Genomic DNA, 23,835 nt, shown 5'->3' with positions numbered 1-23,835 from the left:
TAATCCGACAGACCTTTTCTCCGACTATGTGGCATCCGCGTGCGGTTAGGGTTCAACGACCAACCAACACCACTCATGCTAATGGTGTCCCTGCAAGTTAAAACCACTCTCCGCCCCCACAAGACCGATAGAAACACACAGAAACACTGCTGTTTTTGTAATGTAATTTAAACCACCTAATGATTCTATAACGACTATCTATTGGAATATAAACCTTCTTCAACATTCGAACTGTGTTAATATGAAAAAAAAAAAAAGTACAACAAAAAAAAAGTTAATTTGCTCTTTTCTACTCTTGTCAATGGACGAGTTGATGCCCAAAACACCAGCCCTGCTCACATATGAGATCACTGAGCAGAGTGGTATTGAAATGTTAATAGCTATTTAAAAGACAATGGAACCCCCGACTGTGTGCCGCAGCGCAAGGGATACAGTGGCCAATAGAATGGCAGGGAAAATGGCCTTTTGGACCTGAATTTAGGCAGCATAAGGGATGGTCAAACCACAGTCATGCGAGTGTTAAGCACTTTAAACATGTTCAAATGTTTAAAGTGCTCATGTGGCCTATAATAGTCATGTCTTTTGAGCTTGTTTTCATAGACCTGATTGCATATATCTCACATAAAATCTGGCAACACTGGTCGCAGGTACAGCACAGGCACAGCTGTCTCTGATACTGATTGAGAGAGAAAAAAAATAACGAGAAAACCCTTGCTTATCCTTGTTCTTTAATTGTTGTTCTTCATTGGTGGAAGAAGTACTCAGATAGTAAAAGTAGCAATACCACAATATAAAAATACTCTGTTACAAGTTTTTGAAATTGATTGAAATTTTTATTAGGCAAAAGAATGTAAAACAACACAGTTACATTTATAATGCTTTTGTCTAAAAGGTCCGGCCAAAAAAGTCCTTGCGGGCTTGTTTCCGTTGGGGTCCTTGAATTAATTTCATAGACATATATAGTAGCAACCAAACAGTTCAAAAATCAACATAAGAATACAGAGGGAAAAAAAAAATATACCATTATGTAGCTACAAAAAAGGCATGAGAAAATAATAAAATATATACCAAAAAAAATCATTAGAAAATAAAATAAAAAGTATGTACAAAAAACCACAAGTAAAGTATTGGCATCAAAATATACTCAAAATAATTGTAGTGGTGTAAAAGAAAAATATTTGCAATATCTGCTTCTGAGATGTAGTGGAGTAGAAGTAAATGTGGAGAGACACGCGGTATAGATTTTCAGGAAGGGGACTCAAACCCACAATGCGCTGTCGGGCTACATCATAGCCTAGGTGCCAGGACCTCTACGGCAGTGGTTCGGGCCATCTGTTAATTTCTTTGTTAATTTCATTTATTTATCCTGTTGGCTATAAAATTTGTATCCCTACCTGAAAATATTTTACTAAAGAGAGACCGGGAGATGGAGATCCCTGTTACTGAGCAAACACTGCAATGATTATTACTATTATTTTATTTTCTTGTTTTATTTCCCCCGAACATAGAGTATTGTTCGATAGTGATGTTGAAATTATATATAGGCTATAGTTTCATTATTATTTGTAAGTTTTAACCTCTTAATTGCCAATGACTCCTGACTTGATTCGAACTACTGGTAGTAATATGCATAAGAGAACTGGACCTCTGGTTCTGCTCCAAATGTTGAAAAACAACACCCCCTGGTGTCTCGACCCCGTCTGTACACCACATCATATCCAGCTCATCTTTTTCTGTGGAACTGTTCTAGAGTCAGTTTGGTGTTGCATCACCATGCATGTCATGTTTTCTCAAAACACATCCAAACTGTTCTAGAGTCAGTTTGGTGTTGCGTCATCCTGCATGTCATGTTTTCTCAAAGCACATCCAAACTGTTCTGGGGTCGGTGCCGGTGGTGGTTTTGTCTTTGTTGTCAAACAGAGCTGAAGAGCTGTCTGTCTCTCTGTCTCCGTTCTCCTCACCTTAGCAATAAGGTCATGTTAGGACATGTTATCTCATTCTCACCCTTTAAGTCTTACAAACGTGATTAATTTGATTTCTTAAAGTTGTTTGTTTTAGTGAGTTTTAACAACTGTGACTGATATCCTCCCTACTGAACCATTTAACAAACACGTTTTCACTGTTCAAACAACACGCCTCTTTTAGTTAATATATTACAGAATTTCTAAGTTTCAGTTTCAACCCAGAAGAAAGAGGCAGGTGTAATTACACCTGTACCTGACTGTATCTCCTGCTGTCCGCCATTAACGTGTGCGTGTAGGTTGTGTATTGTTTTTGGTGTGTATTGATGATTAGTTATAGATCATCAACATGAAAGTTCGTCTCTTCAGAGCTTCATGGTTCGTCTGTCTGTTGACAGCAGCTGGACTCATCCTGACATCAGGTAGGAGTCACTTTAAAACTAGCCTCGGTACCTACACTACCAAGGCTTTAAAAAACATAGACACCAGACTGTCTGTCTAGTCTGATAAACAACATGATGATTATTATTTTATTTATTTGTATTGTTTTGTTTGTTTGTGTTAATTTACATTTGGTGGTGTACTGGTGTTTAGTTCCATTTTTCTTTTGTGTGCGTGTGTGTGTGTGTGTGTGTGTGTTTTACTCGTGCGTGCATGTAGCCTATTGTAAATTAAATGTATGGACAATTATTCATGCAATATCCAGTGAAATTAGTGATTTATTGGGCTGGTTGAACACGATACAGGATAGGTGGGCACTAGGGACATCTGGGCACCATATTTTTGAGCAGACTGGGCACTAGAAAGAATGGGCACCTGGATAACAGGGCACTAGGAAGAGTGGGCACCGGGTTACCTGGGCACTAGGAAGAGTGGGCACTCACTTGCACTAGGAAGAGTGGGAACCAGGAAAGGTGGGCACCAGGATAACTGGGCACTAGGAAGAGTAAGCGCCTGAATAAGGATTTGTGTCCACAATTGTTTTTTAACTTAAATAAGGAACACCAACATGCAATCGATTTTTTTTAATGAATAAAGACAACAATTTAACAGTACGGTTTACTTTACAAGTAACATAAAATGGTGAAAGTATCCTTTAAAACACATGGGGCTTTTTGATTGATTGATTGATTGATTGATTCATTGAATACTTCATTAACAGTTTGCAAAAAAACATTACAACAATACAAATACAATGCGGAAAGGATTGAACCCTAGACAGCACTGTGGCTTGTTTCCATTGGGGTCCTGTGTATTCAATTCATCAAAACATTTAGTGACAGACAAATATACCATACTATGCAAAAGCATCATATAAACGAGTTGTAATCAAAAAATGTAATTAGAACTGGTGGCCAGTTCTGACGGAGAGTAAGGATTCACACTTTTTTATGACCGTTTGTAGGGCATCCCACATTTTGGTGGCATAGCAGTAGAACACATTTTGTTTGAGGTGTAGTGTATCTTGTAGACCAGGCCCATTGCAAGTTGCTGTACTCTGTATTTTGATTGATTGATTGAATATTTGATTAGGCAAAAAATGTAAACAGCACAATTACATTCATAATACTTTGTCTAAAAGGTCCGTCCAAAAAAGGTCCTTGCGGTCTTGTTTCCATTGGGGTCCTTGCTCAATTCATAGACATATATAGACCACCGAAGTCCTGACGTCACTCGTTCATCCCAAGGTTCGTAAAGTAATTTCTCTATGGAGAATAACATTGGGTCATCATAGAATCGTCTCGTATAAGAATTGTGGTCCAAAAATAAACAAACTGTCTCTGCGATATTGTCAGGGAGGAGGTTCTGTATCGTTTTTGATAGTCAGTCACTTATATTTGATACAGTCTGTTTCTGACAAAAATGTAACTAATTCGGCGGAAGTAACATTAGCGTTTTCTCACCGTCAGTTGATGCTTCATATCCATAAGAGTAAAACCGCCAGTGTCTTTTGTTTATTTTTGTAACACAGTTCTTACTTGACACGATATTACAGTAGATACGTCTATGGGATTCAGAATGGGGGTGGAAAACCGCGAACCAGGTAGACAAACAAAGGATGTGTAAATTACATCAGACTTCGGTGCTCTCACAAAAATACAGAAAAAATAACACTATATGTACAATCAAAACATAAAATGCAGAAAAATAAATAAATAACATATGTACAAAAAATGAGGGGGGGGGGGGTTGTCTGTATAACAGGGAAAAGGTACTACCTTCTTCTTTGGCCTCCAGAAAGGTGAGTTTTTAAGGCTGACATGTAGAAGGAGAATTTTCCCATGTTTGTTTTATGGATGGGTGGTACCAGATCGTTGTTCGGGCTCCTTCTAGTATTGTGACTGTGGGTCACTAACTTTTTGGAGGTATTTAGACAGATATGCGGGTATAGGGGGCATTTCTACCCTAAGCCATCTCACCCTAGCAAAATGAGCAGGGGTTAGATGAGTTGTAGGTGTGAGGCCAAGTAGTAGCCTGACCAGTTTGTTTTGGGATGTCTGGAGACTTGTTTTTAAGGCTGTAATATATTTTAAACCCCATATTCTTGGATATTATCATTTTATCTGTAACTTCAGATATTAACAAAGAGATAGATGGCTGCTGGCCTTAAGCTTGGGTGTGAATTATAATTATAATTCCTTTGTTTAACCTAGAGACGCAAAGTCCAACAGGGCAACAGCCCACTGTTTTGACAACAGCCTTCCTGTGGCTCACCTTCAGACAATAATGTTTCATCAACCAGCATGATGTTTATGACAAAGGGACGATTGTAAAGTCTAATCTAATCAGCAGCTGGTCAAAGTCTGATCCACTCAGCCCGTCTGGTGGTGTCTCACCTCTCTCTCTCACACACACACACACACACACACACACACACACACACACACACACACACACACACACACACGGACCCGCCTCTCTTCCCTGCTGTTTGGGGCATTTGACCTTTGGGGTCAAGGGCTCTTCCTCCTTGGCTGCTCCCCTTCATAAAAAAATAGAGGCCATAGTTTGGCTCAGAGAATGGTTTGATCATAGCCTGGCTACACCCCCTGAATCGCTAGCCTCGCATTCAGGGTCTGGTGGCGCTGTTGAAGGCTGGGTTTTCTCGGTTGATCCCGGCCCGATCGGGGTAATCTAGTATGACCCAATCGCCAAGAGTCCAACTTTGGCCACGCCCCCATCTCAGAAAACGGCTGCACTGAGAGGGCTTTCAGACTGAATAATGGAGTGAAACAAAGTGTGTGTGTGTGTGTGTGTGTGTGTGTGTGTGTGTGTGTGTGTGTGTGTGTGTGTGTGTGTGTGTGTGCGCGCATTTTTTTTTGCTTAATTCATTAAATGACCATAAAACAACATTAACAACACTCTACCCATCCTTCAGTGTGTCCCATCCTCAAATGTTTTACTTAAGTAAAAGTATCAATGCAATGTAGAATTAAAAAATGTAGAGTACTTTTACTTGGTACTCTAGAGTACCAAGTAAAAGTACTCAATGTCCCTCAATGTCCCAAAGTACTCAATGTACAAAATGTCCCATTTCAATGTTTTCAATGTATAAAAATCTTTTGAAAATAGCAGATCTACAAGCTCACAAAGCCTCTAATGTGATTTGTGAGCACTGTGAGCTTGTAGATCTTCTATTTTCAAATAGCTGATATGGGCTGAAGTGGTTACTGTTTGTTTTGTAATAATAATCTAAATCTGCAAAGTAACTAGTAACTAAGTTTTCAAATAATTGTAGTGGAGTAAAAGTAGGCCTACAATATTTGCCTCTGAGATGTAGTGGAGTAGAACAAGCAAGGTGATGCTAGCAGCCACACATAAAACTATATAGACTACAGGGCAGGTTTACAAGGGCTTGATGGCTGGGTGGGGTTGTTACATTCCTACATTCCTGCACTATTGTTCTATAGGTGTTAATGGCCGGCTCGTTGAATTCGTCTCTCTCGCGGCCGCCGCGCGCAACATTTGAACCTTCAGAGAGCTGCTTTGCACTATAGTCATGGAAATTAAATTGGGCCCCGATCTGAGGGGCTCATCAGTTGAGTGAGGGGGCTGTGGACCCGAGCCCCCCACGGGATCGGCTCCCCTGTGTGTGTGTGTGTGTGTGTGTGTGTGTGTGTGTGTGTGTGTGTGTGTGTGTGTGTGTGTGTGTGTGTGTGTGTGTGTGTGTGTGTGTGTGTGTGTGTGTGTGTGTGTGTGTGCCATCTCCTGGATGAACATAATATATAGTTTTTCCCATTCATTTTCTATGGCATGTTTGACCGGGAACTGAAGGATGTAACAAAGTTGAATAGACGACTCAAAAATTTGTGAAAATGGTGATCAGAATTTTGATGTTCACATGCCTAGTGGGGAAGAAATCATAAGATCTTGACTGAGGCCATTTTTTATGAAAAACACACTATTTGTAATTCATGAAAGTTGTAAATTGGTCAGATTTTACTGGAACACTGCAGGAAGGTTAAGGATATTGTGAGGGGTGCCATGTGCTATTGTGTGTAAATGACTAAATACCGCTATGCCAAAAGCATGCAAGGACAATTTGGACATTGATCACTATGCAGTGTTAGAATATATAGACCTATGATTCTGTGAAAATGATGAAGTTTCCATGGACAGAGCTCTTATTAAGACTTATTTGAAAGCGACACTTCTCTAGTTTTATTGGATCGTGCTACCTTTGTACCAAACACAACACAGAGGGGAAATACTTAATACAGGAAGAAATAAAGTCTGCACACTGGTATTGCTAAACTCTATTTTTATTGCTGTCAAATAAAAATACAGCGGAACCTTTACAGCAATACCAGTGTGCAGACTTTATTTCTTCATGTGATACTGCTGTTTGTCCTGCACCTGGGCCAAGTGGATGTGCGTGCACTATTTAATGCAAAATACTTAATACACCTCAGTTATGAGGTACAAAATAATTACTATAATTGTCTCAACCTTACACTTGCTACAATGTAAAACGTTGTTTTCTTTAGTAATAGGCCTAGTCTTTTTTTTTGTATAAAGCCTGAAGCCAATGAACAGTTTTTTTCAAATTGTGCATGGTTGTCTACTGAAATAAACATGACACATCATTTTACTCCTGTTGTATGTATAGTTAAGTATTTGAAATTATGTTTATACTACTGTAGAGATTGTTGAGTTTTGGTTCATTTTAGTTTAGTTTTAACATGGTATTTCTGTTTCTGCTGCTAAACGGTACATTTTATTTTTCTTCACACAGACCAACAAGATGTGAAATACATACAACTCGATGGAGTCCTTGAATTGCTTCCAGCTACTAATTCTGTTACTGAAACCACCACTGGCATCCTGTGGAAACATGGCCCCAATAAGGTAGCAGAATGGGATAAGGACTATGGTCCTGATGTGGATTACTATGGGACATATCTAGACCGCACTGCATTGAATAAAGACACTGGAAAGTTGGTCATCAACAACATGACCATTGAAGACAGTGGAATATATTCTTTGGAGGTAAACAGTCGACTGCAGAACAAGACTCATAACATTAAAGTGATCAGTAAGTATGCATTGTGTGTCCTGTGAGGAATAAATGTTATGGTTATGTGTTGTGCTTTTATCATAATATCTACATTTTGCAATACACATATATTAGTCCGGGAGTCATGGGGCTTAACGTGGTTTCGTCGGTTAAAGTTTTTTTCTCCACTGATTCTTGCTGCTGGGGGTCCCCTCTTAAGGATTCAAGAGGGTGCCCGGTGAAATCCCTTGGGCATTTTTACGGGGCCAGGCTTCCAGCATGGCTCCGTTTTGTTATTGGCATTATTCCATTTCTTCTGCCGTTTTTGCCAGTTCTGGCTGAACCGTGCATACGCTTTTTACGAAACTCGGCCATATGATAGATGGTCATGAAAAACTATCAAGAAATAAATCTCACAATCTTTCGTCAAAAGGTGGCGCTATAGCACTCAATTGAAAATGCCAACTTTGAACAGGTACAACTCATGCCCTGTTTGACCTACAGCCATGAAACTTCAATACACATATGCGTCTCCTCATGATGAACAACTTTCACACTCTGACTTTTGACCTCTGACCTATAGATCTCCCACCATTTTGAATTACATGAAAAGCTGTTAAAATCTATCTCCTCCTGGGATTTTTGAGCAATCTGCACGAAACCTTTTACACATGAACTTTGGACCTATGCCGACAAAACAGTGCAAGCAGATTTTTTTCTAAGTGAAAAAATTAAGCTTTAATGAGCCAATGAATATTGCAGTTGTATGACAATTATTCATCTGCCCCTATCACATACATGCAGACTCACATTTCTTTGAAAATTTGCAGTAATGTACAGGGTCATTCCAAATATCACTGAAACCAATCTTACTCCAATTGGTCAAACGGGGGTGCTATAGCAATTTTTTTTAAATGCAAACTTTAAACAGGCAAAAGTCATGCCTCGTTTGGCCGACAGCCATTAAACCGGCTTACACTTGTGCCTTGACTCATGAGGAACACATGTATCACTTTTACCAGTAAGCTCCGCCCTTAGATTGTCCGCAATTTTGAGCAGTTTGAAAAACACTTAAACCCAGGATTTTTCAGCTATTTGCGTGAAATGTTATCATCTGTCTGACCTCCGTTTTCACTAGATCAGGTCTGTTGGTCCAATGGCTTCCCGCTTAAGTGAATGTCTCACAATATCAAGGTAGCCGGTTCAAGCCTCACTTGATGCAGACTTCATTTAAAGTGCATTGCAAACAACAAGACTGTATCAATGAACACATGTGCAATTGATAAAGATAACATGAAATGCTTATTTAAGAGGGTATGTTTTTGCAATGTATGACATAGTTCATTCTGAAAATAGCCGATCTACAATCTCAAAACTTTTCAGATAGCAACGTGTTTCTGAGCTTGTAGATCGGCTGCTTTCACTGGTTCACTTTTATCTTCAACAGACAACCTCAGCCTGGAAAAAGCTATAGCACTATAGGTAGTGTTGCAGCCTGTCAATCCGAAGGTTGAGGATTCGATTCCTATTAATGGCAATAGGTTGAGATGTCCAATCAATCCAATATGCTTCCATCTCTCTTCAATCTATTCCCCCCTCTCTCTCTCTCTCTCTCTTGGTGAGAGGTGGCATTGCAAAAAACATGACCTTAAGCTCAGTCTTCTATTACTTACTGTGCATATTACTTATAGTTTTGTCTCTCTTTTAATGTATGATATACTTCATTTTGAAAATAGCCGATCTACAACCTCACAACTTTTCAGATAGCAACGTTTTGTGAGCTTGTAGATCGGCTACTTTCACTAGTAGTTCGGGACACAGAGGCCTGGTTCAAAATGAACGGAAATACTTATAAATATCAACAGACACTATCAGGGAGGCCATATATCTAGCTCAATGAGAAGAAAGGCAGTCTTGGAGTCCGTAGGTCCCCTGTCCACGACAATGTATTGAGGTGATCTTGATTTGGCATTATTCGGATAACACATAGTGTGTCTTGAGGATAGGCTTAGGCGTTGTTTTACTGAGGTTAGGGTTAGTGAGGGTTTAAAATCCTCATGTTAATTGCATGGTCTTCTTTCTCTCAAGTTCAGTATTCTATGTTTCAATGGCTTATTGTGCATATTACTTATCATTGCTTCTTTCTTTTTTCTCTCTTCATTACCTGGCCCCGTATTATCGCTGCTTGCAGCTATATTTTTTATTACATTTTCATACTGCAGACAAGACAAGTTATGCGTTTTGTTTACACTGTTTCCATAGAAAATTAATGGGAAGCATTTATTTGCACCATAACCGTTATCTTCAGAAGATCACACAGCCAACATGTGTTTTTCTAACTGCAGTCTGGAGACAACATCACCACCAGTAATTCTGAGCTATGTTCACTCTTTCTTCCCAACAGAGAAAGTCCCAAAGCCAAAAGTGGCCATCAAGGAACCTTGTACATCTAACTCTACCAGCTGTGTACTCGTCTGTTATGGGGACAAGATCAAATATTCAGGTCCAGTCACCTATCGCTGGAAGAAAGATGAAGGGGAATGGATGGTGTCTGACTCTGGACAGAACTCTAAACTCACCAACGATGTAGAAGGGAAGAAGGTTAAACAATTATTTTGTGAAATGAAGAACATGTTCAGTGTGGAGCAGAGTGATGCCACTGACAACCTGTTTTACAAAGGTATGTAGTTTACTCCATAATGTGTAGAAATGTACTCATGGTGTTAAAGTGTCAACACTGCTATTTTGACAATTGCTTTGGATCCTAAAACAGAAATCATAAAACTGGTCATGTGTGTCTGAGTGAACCTCAGGGAACAAGACACTTGAATTAATTAACTCATTCATTCATTCATTCATTAATATATATATATATATATGCATATATAATGAATATGTAACATGAATTCATTATCTTGTGTTTAATTCCTCATTTTTATGCTGCATTTTTGCAGCAGTAAAAATCTGCAAAAAAAAAACTTGAGAAATAAAATATTGTTGGCATCATCATCATCATCACCATCATCCTCATCATCTAATTTGTGTTCAGGGAGAAAATAATGCGACATGAACTAAACTAAATCTTATGTCCAGTGAAGTTAACCTACCTAGGCTTACTGGCTGCTTGTAGGTTAGCCTATACATATTGTTAGAGAGAGAGAGAGAGAGAGAGAGAGAGAGAGAGAGAGAGAGGGTCATTATCCTTCTCTCTAAAATTATCCCAAAACTGAGCTATGCTTCATGTGTTCTTGTGCCTAACGTACTAGCTTTTTAGTCAGGCTCACTCACTCTGATCAGCTGGCAGAGTTAGACCTGCCAGAAATACAGGACAACCAGCTGCAAGTCTGAATTCTACTCTACTATATCATTGTACTTCCCTGAGTGTTTCTAAAATAATGGCATCTCCCCCATTATTTAAACAAATAGCATTGTCAACAAAAATGCAGAATGTTATGTATCTATTATTCTTGAATTGAAAGCAAAGTTTATTTTGTCTCCTAAGAACCTGAACCTGTGAAACAGACACCTGTGGGAAGGATTGTTGGAGGCATTATTGCTGCTCTCATCCTTGCAGTGGGTGTGATGCTGGGCGTGAAATATCATGGTAAGTTTCTCTACTGATTTTAAGTTACACATAACATACAACATTCTTACAAAGTTACTGCTCTGCAGCTACATGCAATATAAATGTTGTAATATTTTGCGTGCGTGTGTGCGTGTGTGCGTGCGTGCGTGTGTTTGTGTGTGTGTTTGTGTGTGTGTAATATCACTGTTATGTTATCAATGTTTGAATTTCATCTCAGGTCGTATACAGAAGATGTTTTCTTCACGTGGGTCTGAGCCAGTGCCTGAAGGTGAGTTTGAGAACTTTATTTGTGCAATTTGTGATGTGACTTGGTCTGGAGTTGAACCTCCAACTAATTTATAATAATAATATTTTTTTAGAAAAAGTCCTTATCGAGGGGAATCCTGCACACTGTCTTCACTTACAGCAGTTCAGTCAGGAACACTCACGTCAACATAGATTTACCATTTATTGTAACAAATGGAATACAGTTAAACTTGGCGTCTTGGGATGTTCCCTACATTTTGCTTTAGCAGCATGCTAAGCAAAATCAAGGAATACTAAGCAAACCCCCCAGGTATACAAGAGCGGGCCTAAGCAATTAACAGATTGACAGATTGACTTGAATCAGCAGACATACAATCACAATAGTATTTGAGCCTATGGCAGACTCTGATCAAAAGGTGGAGGCTGGGGTGGAGGAGGCAGCTAAAGCAGCAGCAGACACGTGTTGCCAGATTTTGCGAGATAAATAATCAAACAGGTCTATAAAAACAAGCCCAAAAGAAACAAGTAGGCTACTTGAGCACTTCAAACCTATATACGTATACGTATATCTGATGGGAGTCTGTGGACAAATACACATTCATTTGGGGGTCCTTGGCATGAAAATATTTGAGAACCAATGGTCTAAACAAAAAAAAACGCAACTACCAATATGTACAAGCAACTTTACAGAAAGACAAGCCCAAAGTCGCTTATAACAAGCAGACCTGGCAACACTGCAACAGATGTGTGGCAAGCAGTAAGAGAAGCAGAGATCTAGTGAGTGGAGAAACCGTATTTAAAGGATCCGCCCTGTTAAGAGCGTGAGTTCTGATTGGAGTGTAGAGAAGTGTGGCTGCTTTGGTAATGACCGGCATAGCTGTGATTGGAAAGTAGGAAGCTATAGGCTGATTGTAAACAATCAGCAGACTGAGAGCTGATAACAGCTGAGGCGTGTATGACTCCTGTGCTCTGCATGAACTAATGCAATGCTTCATAAATAGTTTAATGAAGATTCCAGTCGCTCAGACCTTCATCAATATCATACCTGATGAAGGTCCGAGCGACCAAAACGTTCTTCATTAAACTATTTCTGCTGTGAAGACAGTGTGTGGGACTCCCATAATAATAATAAATATTGGCATTATGAAAATAATAATAGTATCCATAGGGATGAGCATAACAACCATAACATATGATATCTGTGCAGTGTTCATAATTAACCTCCAATCATCAATTCTTTCTGCTGACTGACAACTGGCAGAGTTGCTATAAAGTGAGAATACTTAATGTTGTTAGTAATCACAGTGTTGTAGAGCTGCAACTATCGATATATTTGTTGATATAACTAATGTTATATCAACAAATCGATTAACCACCTAAGCATTACTTTATACTTTGTGACACAATGGTGTCATGCAAAAATAGTGAAAATGGCAGATTTTTTTGCGGTTCTGGGCGGATTGGGTTTGTTTTTTTCCCGTTTTTTGGTTACTTTATTTCGGTTTTAGGGTTAGGGTTAGGGTTAGGTTATTTAATTATAATAGGTTATTTGATAATTATTTATTATATTACATTAAAAATGTTTTCCTAATGTTAATAATAAAATATTTATATCTTGAATTTAGTAAATTAACTGATAAAACATGAATTAATAATAACATTAAAAATATTTTGTTAAAAAAAAAAAAAAAGAACATGAACCATGTCCAGGGTCTGCATTCATCAAGCATCTCACAATCACTTATAGGACTCACACTGAAAGTTGAACTTGGACTGAACTAGACAGGGTCTAGGCCAGTGGTTCTCAAACATTTTAATTTTAAAACCCCTAGTTTGACAAAATCTTTTATGTCTGGGACACCAATCTACACTGTAAAACCCTCGGTGTTAAGTTAACTCTGAGAGTGTACAAATGGAACCAAATGGACCCGTAAGGATCCATTTGCTTCCATCTGTACACTCTCAGAGTTACAGACCTGGAAGGGTCCATTTGGACCTCTGGTGGTCCCTGAACCTGATGTTGAGGACCAGTGGTCTAGGCTTCCATCCTGGAAGTCATGTGACCAGTCTACAGTATGATGTCATTCATCTATATGATGTCAGTCATCTATGATGTCAGAACTATGACATATAGTAAAGTTTCAGCCTGATTTGACCCCCATTGATTTCTATTATAAGGTTAATTAATCTTACAATACATGTGAGAAATCTCTGTCTGTGGGTCCATCTGTAGTTCACGTATCTCTGAGAATTAATGACATCACAGTTTTACAACACTCTGAGCTGCAAAATGGCTGCACTCATAGCAGAGATGTGGAGAGCAGACATCACTGTCCAGTCTAGTTTTCCTATGAATATTTACTATAAAATTATATGGAACAGCATGGTGATTGTGATGGGAACAAGGCAGGGTTTGTGTAATCGGGAATTACCCAAACGATATATAAAAAAGTAATTGAATAATCTTGTACTTGTCAAGTATTCCCATGCAACACATCTGTCCTTGATCAGAATGTGCACACATATGCTGGGAACTACTCCTAACACCCCATCTGCACTGGCAACGAGCAAGCGTTCTGACGGAAATATTGCACGAAGATCTGTTTTGATATGGACCGTCGGCTATGGTGTTGCGATGTAGTCTGAACCAATCAAAATAACTTCAATACATAATAGGAGCGAAATTGTGGAAAGGAATAAGCTACATTGCGACCGACACACACACACACACACACACACACACACACACACACACACACACACACACACACACACACACACACACACACACACACACACACACACACATGATAGTATGTCTACATCATGCACAAAAAACACTTACTTAATGAGTCTTCTTAAACAACCTCTATGGCATCACTATGTTTGACGTGAGGGTCTCTCACTCACTGTATGAAAAGATACATAATAAAAACAGTTAATTAAATAGAAAAATGAAGTCTGCACACCGGTAGAAAAAGCTCCGCTATTTATTTATTGCTGTCAACGTTTCGTTAGTTAGGAATTTTACATTTTCATCAGGATACATGACATATATCCCACATTTCAGGACAATTCCCGAAGAAGCAATAAATAAATAAATAGCAGAGATTTTTTCACTCACTGTAGCCTGTACATGGTGGTCGTTTTAACTTAAGGCTATAAATATGAAGTAACGAGGGTCTCACTATACCGTGTTCACGGCGTGGACAATCCTCAAATATGAGGATAATATATAAAACAAAGTGAGGGTGCAGTAGCCGATGTGTTGTTGTCCGTCCACTATGACTATGCCATTTGAAAATCCAATTTCCTTCACTCTTAAAAAAACATCTGACAATCAAAATAGTATGTATTCCAGGAACAGGCACAAAGCACTTATTTAACTTTATGACAAAGCAGCATGCAGATCTCAACCAGGACCACAGTGGAAACAAGCTCCTAGAACTTTTTGTGTTATCCTTTTAACAACCATTGTAAAATCATACCTGTACTGTTTACAAATCTATTAATAAAGTATTCAATCAATCAAAAAAAAAAAAAAAATTAAAACAAATAAAAATAAAAAGTAGTTGGGGCCGGGACACCGCCACGAAAACTCGCTCAAATAGAGACTGAGCACGGGGCATGGTGGCGCAGTCGGTAGCGCTGTCGCCTCACAGCTAGGAGGTCCTGGGATCGATTCCCGCAGGGGATGCTGTGGGAGCTGGGTGCGTGTTCTCTCCTCCGCGTCATCGGTGCCCATACCCTAGGTGGGGTTGGCGAAAGGGCCTTTCTATGTGGAGTTTGCATGTTCTCCCCGTGTAGGTACCCTCACAAAAACATGCAGTAATCCTGTTCACTATACTGCCTCCCCCTAGCCAGTCGGGGCGCCTGATGGAGGGGAAAGGAACTGGTTGGAATAATGTGTTCCTTCCACGCGCTACGTCCAACCAGGGAAACTCTCCCCTGTCAGGTGATAAGAAGGTCAGTTGGCTCTTGTTGCAAACGTTCAGGGCATACTTGCCAGCAGAGTAGCCATATATGGAGCTAATCGAAACATCCAAGACTGACATCATAGACCCACCTTTGGGCATAACTGTCATCGCTTGCTCCATATACGGACATGACTGACATCACCATAAAGTCACTAGCACCGCAGCCAAACGTATAAAGGCAAAGGGACCCCCATGTTCAGGCAGTGTCCTCAGCGACGATATCACTTTTACATGCTCCTTCGACGGAGAGCCGGATACAAAGCCTAATGTGAGAGTACATAGAGAACATGCCAAAAGCCACGAAGAAACGGAAGCATCAAGGGCGGTCAGATGATTCAGAATCTGATGATTCATGACCCATGAGGTCACAGACCCTCGCTGTCCAGTGCCAACCCTTGGTTCCTCACTGGAACTCCGGACTTGTCCCGACGCACAGGGACCCATCACCTCCCTACCGGAGCCTCAGGCCGGTCCCAGAACGCAGGGACCCCTGGCACAGATCACGGAACCCCTCACCCGTCCGCATGCGCCAGGACTACCTAGTCTCGTGGCACGGAGACGCCCGCGGGCGTCACAACCTTCTGGGCTACCTCATCGTTCTAATTGCTATGACAATAATTTATAGTTGTGGCCTAAAATGAAGCAGGTGTTGATTTCATAACGTGAGTTTCACCTAAAGTGAAACTGATCTTTTACTCTCTGCCAAAACTGAACATGCATCTGATGAAGAAAATGAAGGCTAATGGTTTCTATCCATAAAAGGCAGTGCAGAAGCGACTAGTCATGTTACAATGTTTAATATTTCTTATTTGACCACAGTCACGTCACTATGACAACAAAAACGTCAGCACTCTCAATGAATTGTGCACAGCTTTTGTTCTCAGACCACATGGAGAGTAGACTGGTCTGCTAAAAGGACATTTCTCCATGAGGAGCAACATGTCATCTGTGTTTCCTTTTTATAATTAACTTGTATCATAGAGCTCCAATTTAACATAACCAGCTACTTATGTGTTCATGGAAATAGCTGACGTGTGTGTGTGTGTGTGTGTGTGTGTGTGTGTGTGTGTGTGTGTGTGTGTGTGTGTGTGTGTGTGTGTGTGTGTCATAGAAATTCCACTAAACACAAGAGGTGATCCAACATCAAATGTGAACAGTGAATCCGCCCATGGTATGTCTGTTTATTTTCTGTTACTATCTGTCTATTGTTTATTGTTAGTATTTTAACTTAGCCTGACGTTCGGCCCCAATTTTCATTTTGTTTCACTACATTCGGCAGACTTTTTTTTGTATGGCCATGGCTAGCGATTCAGTGGCTGAAGCCAGTTTTAATTTAACTACCTTCGACGGGGTAATGTCTGCATTCCGACATCTCACTACTCCGACTAGTGGCTTCCGCGTGCGGTTAGGGTTAGGGTTAGGGTTAGGTATAGGGTTAGTTAACGTCGGAATGGCGACATGTCGGAAAGGCGACATGTAACCGCCTTCGACATGCAGAAAAGTCCATCGTAACCACCAGTGGTTAATGTTTTAGTCTGTTGTTTAATGTTAGTCTACAGTCTTCATCAGAACAGAGTTGTAATTAGACCAGATAATGATGTGACCGGTATGTGATTAACCACTTTCAATCTGTGTCTAACCAATTTTCTGAAATTGTCATTTATTTGAAAATGGCCAATCTACAAGCCACAAGCTGTCATGACGCAACGCTTTATGAGCTTGTAGACTGGCTATTTTCGGTATTTGTCGTATAATGTATTATATAGAGCTACATAGTCAATAATATTGATACTCTGACAGTAAAACATACTTTTAACATAGCTCAGCGACAACAGCAGCAGACACATGATCCTCTTTTAACTTTAAAATTACCAAGACCTCTCATTTGAGGACTACATTTACCATAACATGCACTTATTGTTATCCTCTGTTCTTTGATCATTTAGAAACTCCCGCTCCTGTGTGTCAACGACAACTCGAACTCAAGTCTATTCTGTGGGAGAAGTTTCAATGTATGTTGGAGTGGATGAAAAAAGGACAAACACTTTTGAATGAGATCTACACAGAGCTCTACATCACAGAGGGAGGGAGTGGAGAGGTCAATCTAGAACATGAGGTCAGACAGATTGAAACAGCATCCAGGACAACAGCCAGAAAAGAACAAACTATCCATTTAAACAACATCCTTAAACCTGGAGAAGAAAAGACAATCAGAACAGTGATGACAAAGGGAGTGGCTGGCATTGGTAAAACAGTCTTAACTCAGAAATACACCCTGGACTGGGCAGAAGACAAAGCCAACAAGGATATCCACTTCATCTTTCCGTTCACTTTCCGAGAGCTGAATTTGATGATGAACGAGAAAAGGAATTACAGCTTGATTGAGCTTATTCATGATGTTTTTGGTGTAACCATTAACGAAGAAGAAATCTGTTGTTCCCAAGTTGTGTTCATCATTGATGGATTAGATGAGTGGCGGCATTCTCTACACTTCGATAACAGTGAGATCTGTACTGATGTCACAAAGCAAACCTCAGTGGATGTGTTGCTAATAAACCTCATTAGTGGGAACATGCTTCCTTCTGCTCGCATCTGGATAACCACACGACCTGCAGCAGCCACTCTGATCCCTAAAGTGTATGTTGACAGGGTGACAGAGGTGAGAGGGTTCAATGACCCCCAGAAGGAGGAGTACTTCAAGAAGAGATTCGGTGATGAAAACCAGGACAGTGAAATCTACTCACACATCAAGACAAAACGAAGCCTCCACATCATGTGTCACATCCCAGTCTTCTGTTGGATCATTGCTGCAGTTGTCCAGGAAATGTTAACAACAGTTACACAACTGATATTGCCAAATACCCTGACTGAGATGTACATCCACTTCATGGAGTCTCAGTCCAAACACATGGAGGACAAGTATCATGACAAAACAACATCATGTGAGTGTAATCCAGAGAATAATATGAAGGCCATGTTGTCTCTGGGAAAACTGGCTTATAAACAACTGGAGAAAGGCAACCTGATCTTCTATGAAGCAGACCTGAGAGAGTGTGACATTAATACCAAAGATGCAGCAGTGTACTCAGGAGTGTTCACACAGATGTTTAAAGAGATGGAGGGTGGGTGGCTCCAGATAAAGGTGTTCTGCTTTGTCCATCTGAGTGTTCAGGAGTTTCTGGCTGCTCTTCATGTCTTTGTCTCATTCATCAACACTGGTGACAACCCTCTGTCAGAACCACAAACAACCTCCACGCCGTCCAAACCTCACATAAAACACCTCTACCAGAGTGCTGTAGACAAGGCCTTACAGAGTCCAAATGGACACTGGGACTTGTTCCTCCGTTTCCTGCTGGGTCTCTCAGTGAAAACCAATCAGACTCTCTTAAAAACACTGTTGGGACAAGAGATCCAAGAGTACCCGAGTTCAGGAAGTCTCTCAGAAGAAGAAGAAGAAGAAGAAGAAGAAGAGACAGGAAGTATGTCACAAACCAATAAAGAAACAGTCCAGTACATCAAGAAGAAGATCAGAGAGAACCCCTCTCCAGAGAGAAGCATTAATCTGTTCCACTGTCTGAATGAGATGAATGATCATTCTCTAGAGAGGGAGATCCAACAATACCTGAGAACAGGAAGTCTCTCCACAGCACAACTCTCTCCTGCTCAGTGGTCAGCTCTGGTCTTCATGTTGCTATCATCAGGAGAGGAACTGGATGTGTTTGACCTGAAGAAATACCAAGCTTCAGAGGAGGCTCTTCTGGGGCTGCTGCCAGTGATCAAAGCCTCCAATAGAGCTCTGTAGGTGAACTGATAACTGGATACATTTAATGTGTAATTTTCTGTTATAGAAAAGAAAATACAATAATTTTACCACTTAATTCCTATACAAAATAATGAATAGCAAAAATAGCAGATCTACAACCTGTTGCTTAATGATTTGTTGTGGGCTTGTAGGTCGGCTATTTATTGCAATTTATTTGAAAAATGACCAAAATAGGAATGGAAGGGTTCAAATGGGTACTTGATTTGAACACTAATGTTGGAGCCTGACCCGGGTGAACACATCCATTAATCATAATGATTATCAGCTGGGGGATGCATGTAGGAACAAGGAAGCTCTGTCCACCGGCTTCGAATGCTATCAATGCATTGAATGGGAGATTATCACGTTTTATCAGACCATTGAATGGTGACGAGTAGGCGATACACGGACCTACCCGCGATTTGTCAGACCATTCATTGGGCGTAATCAGGAGCTACTGACCTACTTTGGAGGCGGAGCAGTCCCCACAACAATATTTACGATTCTGTGCGGTACATAACTCCAACGGTGCTGAGTAGGCTCAGGCGAGCGTCGCACCGCTCAGGACGGCAACTCTGTCGCTTTAGCTCCCTCGTTGGTCCTTCGCGGGGCTCCAGCTCGCCTGAGACTGCGCGCCTCCGTCATGGTCCGAAACCAAAACAACCAAAACCAAAACCGTAACTTAACTATTTAAGTCATCTCCGTTGGTAGGTCAGTATGTCTTGATAAGACCCAATGAATGGTCTGATAAATCGCGGGTAGGTAAGTAGGTTGCCTACTTCGCCCATTCAATGGTCTAATAAAAGGTGATAATGTCCCATTCAATGCATTGATAGCATCCGAATCAGGTGCTCTGTCTGCCTTTCTCACCTCATTTATCCTCGATCTGTGTGGATTGCTATGGGGGGATGGAAATATTTCTATTCACAACCACGAACAACCGCTAAAGTATGTGTTCTTCTGTCTGTCTGTCTGTCTCAACTCAACTCAACTCAACTTTATTTAAATAGCACATTTAAAGCAACCACAGCTGCCACAGAGTGCTGTACAGTGCATAGGTAATACAGTAAGTAAAAACAGAGATTCAGAGATTCTCAAATGAAAAAAGCTAGACTTCACCACTGAACTAATTTGGCGATCTAGCTGAAAGTCATTGTCCATTTTAAAACCCAGGTTGGAGACTGTTGGCTTCACAAACTGTGCCAGGGGGCCTAGATCAAAGGGAGGGGGGTTACCAGAACCATTTGGGGCAAACACCACCACCTCAGTTTTCTGTCTGTCAATCTCTGTTCCGTTCAGTGTTGTGGTTTGAAACGTGATGCTTTACCACGGTGGTGTTTACCACGGTGGTGTTTACCATGGCGGCCGCGCTCACCTGGTGCACACACAACACTGCACTGACAGCTTTCTTTTTATAATAATAATAGTAGGGGGGGGGGGGGACATAGATTGGTGAAGCAATAGGAAGCGGCGCTGGTACCGAGCGCAAGGCTTTGGATCCGCCCTTCAAGACCTTCGATAGGGCTGGCTCCTCCAGTCTAACGAGACAGAGACGTGAGTTTTCCCCGAACACATTATTTTATTTAGAACAGAGAACTAGATAAGACACTACATACACTAATAAAATGCAATGAAGTAGTATTTATTAAAATCCTAATTCAAATCACAAACCCTCAATAATAAGTTAACAAGTTACCATTATGTAGTATAATCAGAAACCACAATAGCCAGTCGGAGACAACCAGTAACAGGGGCAGCTAAGCTAGGCTACTATTCTATGCTCATTCTAATATCACACAGCAAGAGCGCACACACAGCATGCAGGAAATAATCAAAAGCGCCACCGTGCAAAAGGATGCACGAGAACACACCAAACAAACCTTAGGGCTGTGGACTGCAGAACATGAGACCTAGTGAAACCCCTTCTCTGGGTGAAATACAGCACTCAGTACATGTGGGGAAAAGGAAACAAAACACTGATTAATACTCAAATAGTTTATAAAACAAACACTTAGTACACTATACAAACAACAATAAATTCATAAGCAATAGGAAGCGGCGCTGGTACCGAGCGCAAGGCTTTGGATCCGCCCTTCAAGACCTTCGATAGGGCTGGCTCCTCCAGTCTAACGAGACAGAGACGTGAGTTTTCCCCGAACACATTATTTTATTTAGAACAGAGAACTAGATAAGACACTACATACACTAATAAAATGCAATGAAGTAGTATTTATTAAAATCCTAATTCAAATCACAAACCCTCAATAATAAGTTAACAAGTTACCATTATGTAGTATAATCAGAAACCACAATAGCCAGTCGGAGACAACCAGTAACAGGGGCAGCTAAGCTAGGCTACTATTCTATGCTCATTCTAATATCACACAGCAAGAGCGCACACACAGCATGCAGGAAATAATCAAAAGCGCCACCGTGCAAAAGGATGCACGAGAACACACCAAACAAACCTTAGGGCTGTGGACTGCAGAACATGAGACCTAGTGAAACCCCTTCTCTGGGTGAAATACAGCACTCAGTACATGTGGGGAAAAGGAAACAAAACACTGATTAATACTCAAATAGTTTATAAAACAAACACTTAGTACACTATACAAACAACAATAAATTCATTATTTCAACAAGTGGTTTGTTTGTCTACCTTAAATTGTCTGTGTGTTCTCATACCCTCTTGCATCATAAATGCAACTCGACACAGGACATCAGTGAGGTATGGATCAACCTAAGTGATCACAAGAAGATGTCATTATATATATCAGAACATAAGGCATCATTAAAACATACACGCAACATTACTCACCCCGACAGAGCAAAGAATAAAAACAGGAGACCCAGGTCACACGACCCACAGCCAGTAACCACCAAGCAGCCTATGTTTGGTATAGACTGCAGGGCATTTATACACTCACACCAATTGTCAATGGAGAAGTGGATAGTGCAGCTGTCGTATGGTGGCCCCTGAGGATCAACTCTGACTGGCTACATAATAATAATAATAATAATAATAATAATAATAATAATGGTAATAATAAGGGTAATAATAATATTATAATAATATGATAATAATAATAATACATTATTATATGTAATCATAATAATAATAATAATAATAATAATAATAATAATAATAAAAAATACTACTACTACGGGTAATAATAATAATAACAATAATTATAATAATATTATACATTATAATTAATAAGGGTAATAATAAAAACACATTCATAGTAATAATACAAATAATAATAACATCAATAATAATAATAAACTTTATTTCTAAAGCACTTTTCAAAAACAATGTTGCAAAGTGCTTTACAATGCCAATATATAAACCATATATACGGATAAAAACAACAGTCAATTAAAATCCAGAGGTAAGATAACAAAAAATATTAAAATCAACACAATTGAGACAAACATAATGCGCAAGGTAAAGGTAATACAATCTATAAGGATGAAGTCAGTGTATAAGTCCCAAATGAAGTCAGTGTGCTGACAGGGCCGTAGGAAAGGGGGGGGACGGGGGGGATTCGTCCCCCGTGGGCCGCGAACCGATATTTGGGCCGCGAGGCCACGGGGAAAAAGAGGAGGGAAAAAAAGCCTCAAATGAGGCCGGCACTAGGACCCCGCGGCCGCTGCCTGGAAGGGAGGGCTGCTGGCCGCTGGGCCCAGAATCTGTGTGAGCTGCTTGAAGGTGGAAGAGCGGCCCCACCCCCCCTCTACATTTTTTTGTACCGAATTAACCGAATTAAATCGCGCGCGCGCGCACTGGCCACACTAGCTGCGCGCGCGTGCATGTGTGGCGCTCGTGCATGTGGGCCGGTACAAATATACCCCCCCCAACTGGGAATGGCTTCCTACGGCTCTGAGTGTGCATGGGTTGCAGGTCCCAGCTAGCGTTACCTCCCACACCCGGGATTCCGGAATCCCGGTATTAAACACTAAAATAAATAGACATAGGCCTATTGGCCCGTGTTGAGCGCGAAAAGAAAGAAAAGACGGAAAGACATGCACATCAACACCTGAAAAAAAATATATATATAGTACCTTTATTAGAAGGATAACCCCTTGAGATGTGTCATCTCGTTTTCGAGAGGGTAGTTAAGACAAAAATACAAACAGTGCAACAGACAAAACAATACAATAAGTACATCCATGCATACTATACATAAACAGGACAAAACAAACTTGACATAACAAAAACCCTGAATTTGAGAGAGATCAGACTTAGAGGAATAGACGACTGTGTCGTCGGCATATAATTGGATGAGGCTTTCAGAGCAAATTGTGGGTAGATCATTGATAAAAATGGAGAATAGCAGAGGCCCCAGGGACGAGCCCTGAGGTACGCCTTTTTCTATAATTGTACATTCAGAGTGGTTACCTTGATAGTATGGATTGTTTTGAAAGACCAATTGAGTACAGTTTGTCAAGCAGAAGGTAATGATCGACCAAATCGAATGCCTTGGTGAGATCGATAAATATTGCACCTGTGAGCATACTGTCCTCAAATGCGGAAAATACATCATTAGTAAATTATAAGAGTGTGGTGGTTTTAGAGAAATTGGGTCTGAAGCCAGATTGAAATGGAGATAGAATGTGAGAATCATTGACGTACTTTTCAAATACCTTAACTGTACTGTTGATAATTGAGATAGGTCTGTAATTATTGATATCCTGAGGATCCCCACTTTTATGCAGAAGGGTGACACTGGCACTTTTCCAGATTGAAGGAATTTCACATGTGG

General features: G+C 40.4%; 1 protein-coding gene across 1 annotated transcript in view; it reads left to right on the top strand.

Moving 5' to 3' along the window:
* Positions 1-2,273: 2,273 nt before the first annotated feature.
* Positions 2,274-23,835, top strand: part of LOC311055831 (uncharacterized protein) — a 32,779-nt gene continuing 11,217 nt past the window's right edge. The window contains exons 1-6 of the mRNA XM_084072097.1: positions 2,274-2,383; positions 7,198-7,497; positions 9,863-10,138; positions 10,961-11,062; positions 11,262-11,312; positions 17,214-19,065. Coding sequence (XP_083928223.1) covers positions 2,311-2,383; positions 7,198-7,497; positions 9,863-10,138; positions 10,961-11,062; positions 11,262-11,312; positions 17,214-19,065 — 2,654 coding nt within the window. The 5' untranslated portion in view covers positions 2,274-2,310. The remainder of the gene's footprint in view (positions 2,384-7,197; positions 7,498-9,862; positions 10,139-10,960; positions 11,063-11,261; positions 11,313-17,213; positions 19,066-23,835) is intronic.

This window comes from Gymnoscopelus microlampas (assembly GCF_963454915.1).
Source record: "Gymnoscopelus microlampas genome assembly, chromosome: 11".
Taxonomy (NCBI): domain Eukaryota; kingdom Metazoa; phylum Chordata; class Actinopteri; order Myctophiformes; family Myctophidae; genus Gymnoscopelus; species Gymnoscopelus microlampas.
This window is presented reverse-complemented; position numbering and strand designations above follow the sequence as displayed.